At 43.5% G+C, this 13,259-nt stretch overlaps 1 protein-coding gene across 2 annotated transcripts; it reads left to right on the top strand.

The window, feature by feature from the left end:
* Positions 1-1,857: 1,857 nt before the first annotated feature.
* LOC102068349 (solute carrier family 2, facilitated glucose transporter member 11-like) lies at positions 1,858-12,419 on the top strand. 2 transcript variants are annotated; one of them, XR_012583072.1, is made up of 13 exons: positions 1,858-2,038; positions 2,958-3,056; positions 3,633-3,793; positions 4,246-4,370; positions 5,047-5,176; positions 5,764-5,912; positions 6,274-6,461; positions 7,749-7,859; positions 8,385-8,486; positions 8,765-8,840; positions 9,585-9,712; positions 10,049-10,539; positions 10,574-12,419. XR_012583072.1 is itself a non-coding variant. In XM_005493334.3 (12 exons), exons 1-12 carry the CDS (start codon positions 2,015-2,017, stop codon positions 10,253-10,255), a joined length of 1,500 nt encoding a protein of 499 aa, XP_005493391.2. In that variant the 5' UTR covers positions 1,858-2,014; the 3' UTR covers positions 10,256-12,419. The 2 variants fall into 2 exon arrangements, 1 of the variants encoding a protein (XP_005493391.2); XM_005493334.3 differs by having other exon boundaries at positions 10,049-12,419.
* The last annotated feature ends 840 nt before the right edge of the window (positions 12,420-13,259 follow it).

The following is a 13,259-nucleotide window of genomic DNA, read 5'->3' as shown; positions in this document are numbered from 1 at the left end:
CACAAGAGGGGAAATGTGGTAAATCATTAACACTGCCATAAACTATCATGGATTGGGAACAAAGGTTGAAGAAGTACTTGTGAATCTGCAGTTCCAGGATCCAGGATGGATCCAGGGTCACACAAGTGCAACACAGGACACCTCTGGAAACAAAATCCCTCCAAGTCCACGGTATTGGGTGAGCTCTACACTGGGTCTGGAAAAAAGCACATTTCATGTAGTGTTCAAGTCCTAGGTGGAGGGATGCATCTTGTCCTCCTTTTTAGGAAAAGAAATAAAACCTCTACCTGTATTTAAGGCTTCCTTTTTACCTCTATATGTATTTAAGGCTTGCTTTTTACCTCTATCTACATGTAAGCCTTGCTTTTTAACTCTATCTGCATTTAAGGCTTTCTTTTTACCTCCATCTGTATTTAAGGATTGCTTTTTACCTCCATCTGTATTTAAGGATTGCTTTTTACCTCCATTTGTATTTAGAGCTTGCTTTTTACCTCTATCTGTATTTAAGGCTTACTTTTTCCCTTTAAGGCTTACTTTTTTACCTCTATCTGCATTTAAGGCTTGCTTTTTCCATTGCACAGCACTGAACAATGGTGAGAGGCCAGATGAGAAGGAGACAGCAGTAGGAGCATTCTAGAGGGACACAGACAACGGGAGGAGCAGGGCTCTGCAGGGACTCTTTGATGAACCAGATGTTAAAAACTGGTCACAGACAGTGTTTAGAGACCTCTCCAGGAAGGTCCAGAGCTGCCATGTGTGTCCTTCTTTCCATCTCAGCTCAAAGAAAAATCTTGCTTTCCCCTCTGTAAATGAGCCTTGCTTGGTCTTATCCTATGCAAGCTGTTACAGCTCCAGAGCTCAGTCCCCAAGGGGACTGGGTGCCAGAAGCCAGCTCGCTCTCAGACCAAGGCCGCGGGTCAGCCCCTAGCAAGCAGGGAGATATTCAGCTCTTAGTGATTAGGCAGCTCTTGTGATTTCAGCTTTGCTTGCTAGGTAGCTTTTCCCTTGGCCTAAGGCTCCAGCAGACGGTAGAGAGAGGAGAAGCAGAAGACGCTGGCTGTTCCACGAGTATGGCTTTATTGCAGGGTCCCTGAAGGGTCTCAGCTCTTCTTCTTCCCAGTTAGTAGGGGTACAGTATGCTACTTTTATACCCTTGGCCTGGATCCAATCCTGACCAATGGCAAAGGTGTTAGAGTGACCATAAGTGACCAATGGTAGGGTTTAACACAATATTGCCTTACATGGCTATAGGGATAAGGTACAAGGCAGATGTCCCTGGAGACAGGAAACTTCTTTGCTGCTGTGTCAGCATTCTGTTCTCCAAGGGGCCCTGGCTAAACCTGAGGGGTTTACTACACCTCTGGTTCCTCCAGGCTCATCAGCTCCTTGCCCACTGGGATGTGGCATTGTGCTCTGGCACACAGTGGGTTAATTACCCTGTTACAGAGAGGCTTCTGAGTGGTTCTGGAAAAACCCTGACCCTCTGTAAAGAACTGAGTGTGAGCAAGGACACAAAATGCCAATATTCCAACACTTCATTTCCTGCATCTGGGAAATTGTTCAAGCAATGGTAACTCTTCTAGCAGGCAAGAAAAGGCATTATGGCTGAGCTACAATTCTAAGGGCCAGTTATAGGCTGGAGGGGAGGAAAACCTGCCCTGCCCAAGCTGCTTTTCAGAGAGGTGAAGAGAAGCTGGTGGCACTGACTCCTCACACAACAGGAGCACTCAGGGCTTGTAGCAGTGTGAGTAAGGGCCAGTGCTCCCAATCCCAGCAGGAAAAACATTTACCAATGTTGTAATCACCTTGTCATATCTGGGTCTTAGAATAATTAAACCAGCAAGAAGAGGCTCTGGCCAGTGTCAGGGGAGGACACAATTTGCTAAAAGCCACACAGTTAGAATTTAACTTCTGCGCTGTGATACCAAACTCTTACAACCTCAGTGTGGAGCCCATCTCTCTCCTCTGGCAGGCTTGACAAGGGCTCCCAGAGCAGGCAGGGGTTCAAGGGGAAATGGCTGGTTTCCTCTCAGAGCTGGTGAGTATCCAAATTCTTGTGTTCTAGCCCTGCTCACTAACAGCAGCATGGTCTAAGATTGCAGCAAAGGGAATCCTTCTGGTAGTAAAAATGAGCAACAGGGCTTGGGACAACGCTGGTTGAGCAATAACTGACTAAATGGCATCTGCAGAAAATACATTAGAAATGCAAAACAGTGAGAGGTTTAAAAGAGGAGCTGGGAAACCAGGAAAGATGAGAATTTGGGAGGAGATAGAGAACACAGTATCAGTGAAAAACACAAACCAGAAAAAACTCCACCACTCTACTGCTCTGTGCTCTCAAGGACAATTGAGGATACTCATGGGTTTAAAATGTGACCTGACTAAATGCCTGAAAACATTTGTGCTTGTGAGAAATGCTCTGAAATTCAGTGTACATCATGGAAACTCAGCATTTCCAATAGGAGTCATTCAGATAGGGCCTCTAAAAATGCCATTTCACCCAGGGTCGATAGAAGTGAAATGTAGAAAAAAAAGTTTTGAGGGAACAGAGTCATCTCTGGAAAATGGTGAACACTGTCCCTGAGGAGGCAAAGATGAAAGCAAAAAGGGATTCAAGAAAGCTGTAGCTTCTTTCTAGTACAAAGGTAAACACAAATGATCTCAACAAGGCTTTTATGAATTTTGTTTTCTGTGCTTAGCAGAACTAACAGAATTAGAGAGTGTATCTTTTTAGATTGCTAGTAGCCAGGAGAAGAACACAGCACAACGTGCAGATGTGTATTTTAATATTTAACAAATGGATTTTGCTTGATTATTGTGAAACTCAGGTTGGGTTTTTGCATGTTAAAGGTTTCTTAGTCAGGGAAGTGTGAAGATACAAGGTGCTGTACATCATGCCATGGTGTGAAAGGTGTGCTGGTATCAGGAGCTCAGGATGTGTTCCCTCCTCTCTGCAGGTTCAATACCGGAGGCTGTTGCTGATGCTCGTGGTGCTGGGGATTGGTGGAACCCACCTGTCTGGCTTCCAAATGTCTGTCATCAATTACACCTCTCCGGTAGGAGAAAACAAAATCCCTGGGCCTTGCACTTTGCAGATGCTTTACAAAAGCTCTTCGTTGTTGTTATGTCAGTTTGTTGCCGGCTGTTTGCAATGCCATACTGTCACTGTCAGAGTGTGCATGACTGCAAGGAGCTGTGCTCCAGAGACAAATTCCCACAGAATTTTATGGAAACAACATATTGAGATATCTCCTTAAAGTTTATGCTACGGAAAAAAAAAAAAAAACAAAGCAACAAAACAGCTGATGGAGTCAGCCTTCAGCTCAGCCCTTTTCTCTTTACATCCATTACTGGCCACAAGAACATTTGCACTTTACTATAATGAATATAAGGTCCTAATTTTCTGGTGTAGGAGAGGTAAGATTCAACATAATAAAGAGTATAACTAATTTTTGAAAAATTCTTGTACACTATCAGGCTGTATGAGAGGAAATATCTGTCCTTATTTGCAAACAAATGTCCTGTAGTCATGCTTTCAGTCACAACTATTAATATAATTTTTAAATTGTGAACATTATCAATACCATTATGATCAGTGCCTTGGTGGAATGAAAATCTCTTTTTTGTGCCAGTACATTCAGAAGTTTATCAATGAAACGTGGCTGGAGCGCTATGGTTCCGTGCTGCCCCAGGAGAGCCTGATGCTGCTGTGGTCCCTCATCGTGTCTGTGTACTGCCTGGGGGGCATGGTAGGCTGTCTGTGCAGTGGCTGCCTGACTGCAGCTTTTGGGAAGTAAGTACATTTCCCAGGGCTGTGACAGGGGAAGCTATTAAATATTAGTCAGCAAAAGAAGGGATATCAGAATTTCACTGCCCCCTGCTGCCGCAGAATTCACCCAGCACATAAAACGAAACCAGGGTGCATTGGAGAGACAAGAATTTCTGATTCCCTTGTCACAGCTTTTGTTGACATACAATTCCCATAGTTTTGCTGGCATTTTATCCTGCAGGAGTTTCCTTCAGCCTCATGGTTTGCTCACACAATGAGTAAGAACAATCTAGCTTCTCCCTTTCCACCCCTCTGCAAAGCCATCATGCCTTTTAATAACCAGATTTCGTTGTCCTGTAAGCAATGGCTTTAAACATGGCCGTGGCTTCAGTCTGTAAATCCAGAGAAGAATCAAACATAAGTCAAGGAAGAAAAGTAAACCATGGGTCCTAGCCAAGTTTTGCTCACTGTTGCAGGAAGAAAAGTCTGCTCTTCAACGACGTGGTGCTGATAACAGCAGCGCTGCTCACTGCCTGCAGCAGGAGAGCCAGGGCCTTTGAGATGATCCTGGCTGGGCGTTTCCTCGAGGGCATCGCTGCTGGTACGGCTCTGGGGTGGCGTTTGCAGGGGTTCCAGCACGAGGGAAGAGATGGGAATCTTGACTCCATGTTTCAGAAGGCTGATTTATTATTTTATGATATATATTATATTAAAACTACACTAACGAAAGAAGCTAGCAAAGAAAGGAATGAAATTATAATAAAATCTTGCGACTGCTCACAGCCTCAACACAGCTGGACCTCTGATTGGTCACCAAGTAGAAACAACTCACATGGACCAATCACAGATGCACCTGTTGCATTCCACATCAGCAGACAATTATTGTTTGCATTTTGTTTCTGAGGCCTCTCAGCTTCTCAGGAGAAAAAATCCTATCAAAATGATTTTTCATAAAATATGTCCTTGACAGGAGTCCCCACTTTAATGTTCATGGGGCTTCTTTGGGGTGGGTACAGAAATCTTCCTGCTGGGAGTTCCCAGGAATGTGCTGGAACCCAGAGGGACTGGAACAGAGTGGGGCAAGGGAAGATGAGCTGTCCTTTGACTCCAAGAGCTCTTGTGGAGAGAGCTGATGGATTAGCTAAACATCCTGATTGAAGTAAAAAGTGCACTTTTGGATATATGGGAGGGGGTTCAAAAGAGAGAGGAGAGAGCTGAAAAGGGACCCTGTTTCTTTCTTTCCACAGCTTTAGCACTCTCCTGTCTTCTCCCTTTAGGAATACACATGAATGCCCATGTTCAGTATGCTGGAGAGATCTCCCCCAAGAAGCTGCGTGGATTTATAAACGTGACCTCCACGGTGTTCCTCGCACTAGGGAAAACTGTAGCACGAATTCTTGGATTAAGGTGCCTGTGCTGCTCCTTCTCTGTCTCTTTTATATTTATTTTTCTTCTATATAGCAGGCAAGTGGTGTTTTCCCAGTCCTGGAATCACACCTACACCAAGGGTGGGGTTTTATTTTGCTTAGGTATAGCAGTCAAAGAGGAGGCATCTACCCCCTACAAGTCCCTGAGGTTTCCATGTTCATTCCCTGGGGATAGAAAGGCTTTCTCTTGGGAAAGGATGACTCAGTCTCTGGAGGTGCAGTTAATAAGAAAAGATTGTATGTAAATACTCTTATTAAACTTGTAAGATCTGAAAGTTTTGCTAATTTCTTAATAACTTCATGCAGAGTTGCAGCGTTAATTTAGGGAGCTGTTGTGGGAATATTTTGACCTTCAGAAATTAAAAGTCAAAGAAAAATGTCAGTCTTGCAGAAGAAATAAAGTATTAGTCTTTTTTCCTGTCACTAACCTAAACATCATCTATTGCAATTGAACTTTTCAATGACTGTATGTATTTTGTTTAGCTATCCTAGAATTTAGAAAATACCTTTTTAGTTATAAAGTGTAATTTTACTGGACTATAAATAGATTCTAACATGCTTTCATAGAGAACTTTTAGGGACTGAAGACATGTGGAACGTGCTCTTGTCCTTCTCTGGGCTGGTGGCATTGATTCAGCTGATCTTTTTGCCATTCTTCCCTGAGTCCCCACCCTATCTCTTGCTGCAAAAAGAAGACAAAGCTGGTTGCTTGAAAGGTAAAATAAAACTTTAGATCCTTAGTTTGTTAAATTACTCCTGGGAAAGTGAAGCTAACAGCAGGAATTGGCTTTTCTATTAGCCAGCCACAGATTTCTTGATAATTGCATGATTAAAGTCCTCCAGAGCAAGCAGAGTCATCAGAGACATTTAAGATCTGCCCCTAACTGCTACAGCATTTTCCAGGGAAGTTTCACCATGTTCCAGTAAGTGATGTTCCTTCCAGTCCTTTGCTCAGTAACTGATAACTCAAAGCATGAACTCAAGTGCAAATGTTTAGTGTCACTAAAAGTTGAAAAGCACAGAATTATGAGTGGATCAAATGATGGAGGTGTCTACTTCATTCTGTCTCTTCTGTAGCCATGAAGCAGCTCTGGGGAGAAGGGAATTATCAAACAGAATTTGATGACCTGATGAAGGAAAAGGCCATAACAAAAGGCACCAAAATCATGAATGTCCTGGAGGTGCTGAGAGAAGGATCTGTGCACCCACAGCTGTGCACCATGCTCCTCCTCCTGCTCAGCCTGCAGCTCTGTGGCCTCAGTGCAGTTGAGTTGAGCCCAAACTTCTCTCATTCGTAACAATAAACCCCCCTTCTAACAAACCACCCATTACCCCAAGCACTACCCCCTGAACCTGACCATGAACGTAAGCTTCTTCGACCAATTCTCAAGCCCATCCTTCCTAGGAATCCCACTTATCCTCATCTCAATAACATTTCCAGCCCTACTACTACCATCCCTAGACAACCGATGAATCACCAACCGACTTTCAACCCTCCAACTATGATTCATTAACCTAATCACAAAACAACTAATAACGCCCCTAGACAAAAAAGGACAAAAATGAGCGCTAATCCTAACATCCCTCATGACCTTTCTCCTACTCTATCTATTTCCATGTTCCCATCTGCTATTAATTCTCCAAATTACCCCAATGCCAACTTGTCCCTTTCCCCTGGGTGTGCATTACTCCTCCTCACGCAGAGCACACTGCCTGACACCTGTGGTGTCACCCCAGGGTTGTTCATCCCTTTCAGGGAGCTCCTCAGGCGGGAGTGCAAGAGCTCCAGCTCAGCCCAAGTTCCTGCAAGGGCACTGAGCCTTCATCCCCTGCTGGTACAGCCAAGGGATCTCAGGAGGAAAGGGTTACAAGGATCCTGAGCTACAGAAACCCAGCGCCTTTCTTTGACTTCTGCCATCCAGTTTCATTCATTTGAGAAAGGACATTTATCCGTGAAGCAACATCCTTTCAGCAGTTTCCGTGTAAAGCTGGCTGAGCCCAGGGCAGCCCAAGCTGGCAGTCATTCCCCTCATGTTTTCACTTGTCTGGGGGTGTCTCCATGAGCCCTGGTTCAGCCTGTGCTGGCGGTGGTTCATTCCAGCTGCCAGCAATGGAATTCCCTCTGCTCTCTGCTGGCAGGGAAATGGTGCCCATTCCCTCAAGGATGCTGCAGATACGCAGATTCTGTTTAGCAACTGGAAAAGATCAGAATCAACAGTTTGCTTGACAATGTCTGGAGTGCTAAGACTGAGATTTTCTTTTCTTTCTCTTGTATTCTCCCTTTCCATTTCCTTTTTGCCAAAGCAATACTTTTTCCCCATGTCTTACAAGCAATAGGCTCCTTTCAACTACTTTTTTTTCCCCACTCTTTTTTCCCCCTCACAAATCCATTTTCTTGTTTGCCTTTTGATTTCTCACATCTGGAGCAGTTATGTTACCTCTACTAAGGCCCAGTAATGTATTTCTGGTTTTGCAGTGAGGACATATCTAAGTGATCCTGGATAAGCACATATCACATCTGTTAACTGTGCTTTATTTTTCTTCTTTCCCAGATCACCTTTTACACCTCAGAAATTTTTGAAACAGCCAACCTGCCGGAAAGCATAATCCCATATGTATCTCTAGGAGTTTCAATCTCTGAACTCATCTCTATCATATTCTGTGTAAGTCAGGGGTATTAAGAATTAAAGTATTCTTCCTTGAAGCAAATGAATCTCTGTAGGAACCAAAGAATTTTTCTGTGGTGCTGCATAAATCTGTACAGTGGTTGTTATCATCCACTGCAAATTTTGTCCTAATTTTCATGTGTTTCATGCCATCTTCATTCATCTTAATTTCCTTTAAAAATCCCTTCTGAAGTGTCATTCAAACATAAATATGAGTACTCATTTCTCCATGTTTGTGTATAGTATACATTCAAATGCAGTTGTACCATGCTTCCATTGATTACAGTGTTTAAGAAGTAGCTGCAATGCTGGGCAGTGATGGTAATTCATGGTATTAGAGAGTGCAGAAGGAATTCAATAAAATATCAATGTTGGTACCAATAAGATTTGTATTCTCTGAAGTAAAAAGAGCTCAAGGGTAATGCTTGATTGGTTGGATTGGCTTGATTGGTTGGATGGCTCACCGCTGGGTTTTGCCATGTTGCAGTGATGGCAATATTTGTTTCTGTGTCTGTTCCTCAGAGCTCCATCATCGATCGCTTTGGGCGCCGCCGGCTCCTGTGTGGGGGTTATTTGCTGATGGCTCTGATCCTGGTGCTGCTTGAAACCTGCCTTCTGCTGAGTGTAAGCAAAAGTCCTGCAGGAGGATTCTCTGTGCAGGACAGCAGCCTTTGCTCCATGTCCAAAGCAGCAGGTCAGAATGGCTCCTAAATACAAACTCACCTCTGTGGGTGTGACACCACCAGCTCCTGCTTCAGTGAGGAGAGATAAGCAGGTCTAGAGAGCATCTATCACACAGCTCAGCATCATGGGCTTTTGCCAAATATTGCTGCTCCTGTGCTTGGATCAGCTGTGTCACAGCTAGAAAATTGATTTTTGTTCTCCTCCCTCCCTTTGTCTAGGATCAGTTCCTCTGGCTGAGGTACTGCAGTGTCATTCTCATCTTTCTCTTCATCATTGCTTATGGACTGGGGCCAGGTGAGCACCACAATAAAAGCCTTGGATCACAGGGATAAGCACAGACCATGAATGTATAGAAGTAGAACTAGAATGTGTGAGTATATCCTTGAAAATCAACAGCTTAGTGGAGACTGAGATTGAGGGAATCTCAATTTTTGATGAATTAATTACCCAAGAAACAATTTTTTAAACAAATAATTCACACCCAGATGAATCAGGACCCTGTTTTCTCTCATTGGGTTACAGGTTCAAACCAAATAAATCCTTGTTAATCAATTTATGAAGATTTGTTTTACAGTGTGAATACTGCTCAGTGCACACAGGTTCAGATGGCTGATCTCTGCCCAAGGGCAGAGGTAGGCTTTTCTAAAATTCCAGAGTTTTCTCAACTTATAAAATTCTACTCTGTGAAAGGCGTGACAGCCTGCACAATCTGCCTCTCAGCACTGCTCTGTCCTTTCTTGTCCTCTCTCAATATCACCCGTAGTCACCTCCATCAGTAACACCAGACCCAAACTGCAGCTCTCTGGCAGAACCTCACTCACCTGAGACCAGGATTTACTCTGGAAGTTCTCTGACTAAACACTACCAGTGGTTACTAAAGCTTCCAAATTCAAATGTGTTGTAAGAGTTGTACCTGACAGACATGAATATCTTGAAAACACAACAGAATTCACACAGGAGCAGAGCTGAGGTATCTTCTATGGGAAATGGTCGATTACAGCAATGTTTCTATAATTTTTATGTTGTTTTTTCCCTCAGCCGGAGCTGTTGTGGCTGTCATGAACGAAATCTTCACCCTGTCAACAAGGGCCTCTGCTTTTGTAATTGGTGGAATCATCATTTGGCTGGGCCTCACCTTCACTGGGATGGTTTTCCCCTTTGCTGTAGTATGTAACTGGATTCAAATCTTCTCTTTGACTCTGTCAGTTTAATCTGGATTTCTAGGCTGATCTGCACAGGGAGTGGGATGAAATGACTTGTAGATGATCCAGACTGTGAATCCCTTGTTGCTATGGCATATGGAGGCCGTTTATATAAAACATTTCCCAGTACTACAGAAACCACTTGCTGCCCCAGAAACAGATTGAAAAGATAAATAAATATTGTTTCTGTAAAATGAGCCTATTCCTTATTTCACAGGAACAAATCAACAAGTTTCAAGAATCTATAGGTGCAAGTGTTACCAAGGAAATCACTCATCTTGTTCTATTTTTTATCTCCAGATTCTTCTTGGTCCTTTTTGCTTCCTCATCTTTGTTGCTGTCCTGGTCATTTCAGTGGTTCTTATCTACCTGTTCCTCCCAGAAACAAAAGGGAAGTCAACCTCTGAAATCACAGAGAAATTCAAAAGCTGCAGGTTTAAGAGGAAGCATCATCAGCCTGTGGAGATGTATGCTGCTGAAGAAAAGACATTTTGCACCAGGCTCTGATAAACCACCAAAAGTAATTTCCACTGTTCTGCCATAACACAACTGTATTTCAAGTTTTTTTTCCATTGCTGTCACTTTAAAGTAGCAAGATTTGTGTCTATGTTTCTTACTTTATAAGAAAGTTCTGCTCAGGATTAAGAGCAGGGTGAAGATAGGATTAAACATGGCCATAGTTCTTGTAAACAATTTTCATGTCATTTCTTTATGCTGTCACACTGTGAAGGACTTGGTGTTGATTGTGAATGCTGCACATGAACAAATACCAGGTAAAATACAAATGCCAGGTAGAATGTAAATGCCAGGTAGAGCAAATGCCAGGTAGAATGCAAATACCAGGTAGAATAACACCTATTTCCTTGAGCTGCCATCAAGTAACTGCATGTCCTGATTGTCTCTATGACTGCCAGGGAGCAGCCCTGATCTGGTACAGAAGAATTCTCACTTTTATCCTCTGGAGCAGCCTGGCTGCACTCTCCATGCAGATCAGATGTAGCAAAATCAGGAGAAAGTTCTTGTAATATATTCTGGTGCCTCAAGGATGGCACAAGGGTTAACAAATACACACACAGTGCTGAGAGCTGGAAGAAAAGAGCCCTGGACAGAGAGTAAGGTTTTGAGAGAGTAGATAGCTTGAAAATTCAGCCCATTTTATGAAAATTGCTAAAAAAAGGGAGAAGTTGTGCTATCCAGTATCTGCTGTGTGTGGGCTGCTCTAGGACAGCCTGCATTTGCTGCTGCACAATCCTGCACATCAGTGCTGTGCTCCCTGCACTGTGCTGCTCAAGGGCTGCCAGTCCTGCTGGCCACTGCAGTGCGCAATCACTTTTTAAAATAATTATTTTTCCATTTTCTGCCAAGGTATTTCATGCCACCTCTTTAGCAGGACCATAAGTCCTTTCTTTCTGTAGTTTACCCATTCTTATTTATTATCATTGCGCTGAGGTCTGAATTAGTATTGAGTTTTAGGGAGTTTCCTGTTTTAAAAATTTCAAATAATATACTCACTGCTTCTCAAGGAATAACCACAGAAGAAATTCTGATATTAAAGTGCCGGTGTGTGTTCCAGCAATTGAAACTTGATTTAGATTTTAGATTCACTCCCTGTATGAAAACAGAGCACTCATGGTGGTGAATGTTCCCATTCAAAGGGCCCTCTCCTGTTGAGGGTCTGAAATATTTAATCCACCCATTTTAAGCGTTGCCCAATTGCTACAAAAACCATAAATCAACAGAAATCATACGAAGTAAACATTAACCTCAGCCCCAGAGCAGGATGGTCACTTAAGCTGAAGGTGCAGACGAGGCATGGGAGAAAACAGAGCCTGGCAGAGCTCTGTGTGCCTGGGAGCAGCCACCCTTCTGATGTATGGACAAATCCTCCAAAATGGTGAGTACTGCAGCACCAGCTGGCAGCATTCACTTGCAGGGGAACTGAGAGGTTGCCTGTTGCAATTGACTTTCCCAAACATAGTGCATTACATATTTAGCAAAATTCTTTCAAAATAATAGGGTAAGCAGGGGATAATCCTTTAAAATTAGAGCTAAAATTTAAAATTAAAAAATGAAAAGACACAGACTTAATGTTCTGGACTAAATCATCATGGAAACTTTGGAGGAAGTTCCAGCTGGTTAGAAAAACTAATTTTAAAAAATTAGAAATTAAATTCCTGTACTTAGATGGTGAGGTATTTCTTTACCATTTTTACCTACTTGCTTCCATGTCCAAGTGTGATACTATCAGGCTACTCTCCCAGTTGGTAGCCTGATAATGGTATGAAGTTGTACATTTGAAAATAGTTGTTTTATGAGTAGTTTAGTTACTTAATGTGAAGGAGAGCAGCAAAACTGAAAATCCAGAACCTTTATCTGGTTGATCTTTTTCTGCATCTATGCTTTGCATGCTCTGCTGAGATGGTTTAAGCACCATCAAACAAGCCAATATCCCAGAAATGCAGGGGCTATGATATCACAGGTGCTTCTGTGATGAGCTTGAACTGCTCCTTGCATGTTCACTACCAGTGGTTGGCTGTAATGTTCCTTGTGTTGGGACTGGTGGATCCCTCACAAATCCCTTTCAAACCTCTATGAATAAATCCTCCTCCACGATAAGAAAAGCAGGTACAGCATCCTCAGGAGTTATTGGTAGTGGGTTGTGGGATCTCGGCACCTCAGGACTGAGGTGTCACCGAGAGCACCCTTGGGGGGCTCGGGAGTCCTGGAATGTTCCAGAAGTGTCTGGTGGCTGGACTTTGACCCTACACAGGAGACAACACCTGTATGAGGATAGGAGGGTTTCACCGGGGTGAATGGTGAAGGGATTAGTTAATTAGAGAGTGAAACACAGGGTTTAGGATTTCTGTACAGGGGGGTTTAGAGAAGTAAGATGGAGGAATTGGGGCGTGTCCTGTCCTTCTTCTTCTTGTTCTTCTCCTCCATCTTCTGTGGTGATGGTGGCACTTTGGGATTGGTCATTACTAAAAGTGCACTGGGCAATAAGGGTGAAAGGTATTGGGGAAAAATGATAAATATTGTACACGTAACAATGGGTATAAAGATAGGTGACCGCCCGGAGGGAGGGGAGTGTGCTCATGGCTGGCTGCTGAGCAGAGCTCTGTCGGGCCGAGAGAAAATCTTTTAGATAAACAATTAATAAACACCGAGACCGAGAAAAGAACTGAAGCCTCTTCTCGTCCTTCGATACGCGGGCTGCCCAAGGCCACCCCGGGCCTTTCCAGGCCCTCCAAACAGCCGAAAACCGGACAGTGGGTTCATAAGGGATGCTTCCTAAATCAAATTGCAATTTTTTTCCATTGACTTTTCATTCCCAGCTGTTTCCCCCCACTCCTTTTTGCAGAAAAAAGGATAAGAGTTTCTCCATAGCTGTTTCTGAGCCGGCTGCTGAGGTAACACACACAGCAGTGTCTCCACTCAGCAGATGCTGCTGCCATGCCCTGTTCCCTATGCCCTCTCTGACAGTGCAGCTTGCAGCTCTCCCAGCAGTGTT

The sequence above is a fragment of the Zonotrichia albicollis genome, chromosome 18, assembly GCF_047830755.1.
Source record: "Zonotrichia albicollis isolate bZonAlb1 chromosome 18, bZonAlb1.hap1, whole genome shotgun sequence".
NCBI classification, from domain to species: domain Eukaryota; kingdom Metazoa; phylum Chordata; class Aves; order Passeriformes; family Passerellidae; genus Zonotrichia; species Zonotrichia albicollis.
This window is presented reverse-complemented; position numbering and strand designations above follow the sequence as displayed.

What these genes read in the sequence shown, in the direction of transcription:
- LOC102068349 (XM_005493334.3), top strand. Translation starts at nt 2,015, where the DNA reads ATGGCTGGTTTCCTCTCAGAGCTG. An exon ending in TCATCAATTACACCTCTCCG is followed by an intron (nt 3,057 to 3,632) that starts GTAGGAGAAAAC and finishes TTTTTGTGCCAG; the next exon opens with TACATTCAGAAGTTTATCAA. An exon ending in AGCTCTGTGGCCTCAGTGCA is followed by an intron (nt 6,462 to 7,748) that starts GTTGAGTTGAGC and finishes CTTCTTTCCCAG; the next exon opens with ATCACCTTTTACACCTCAGA.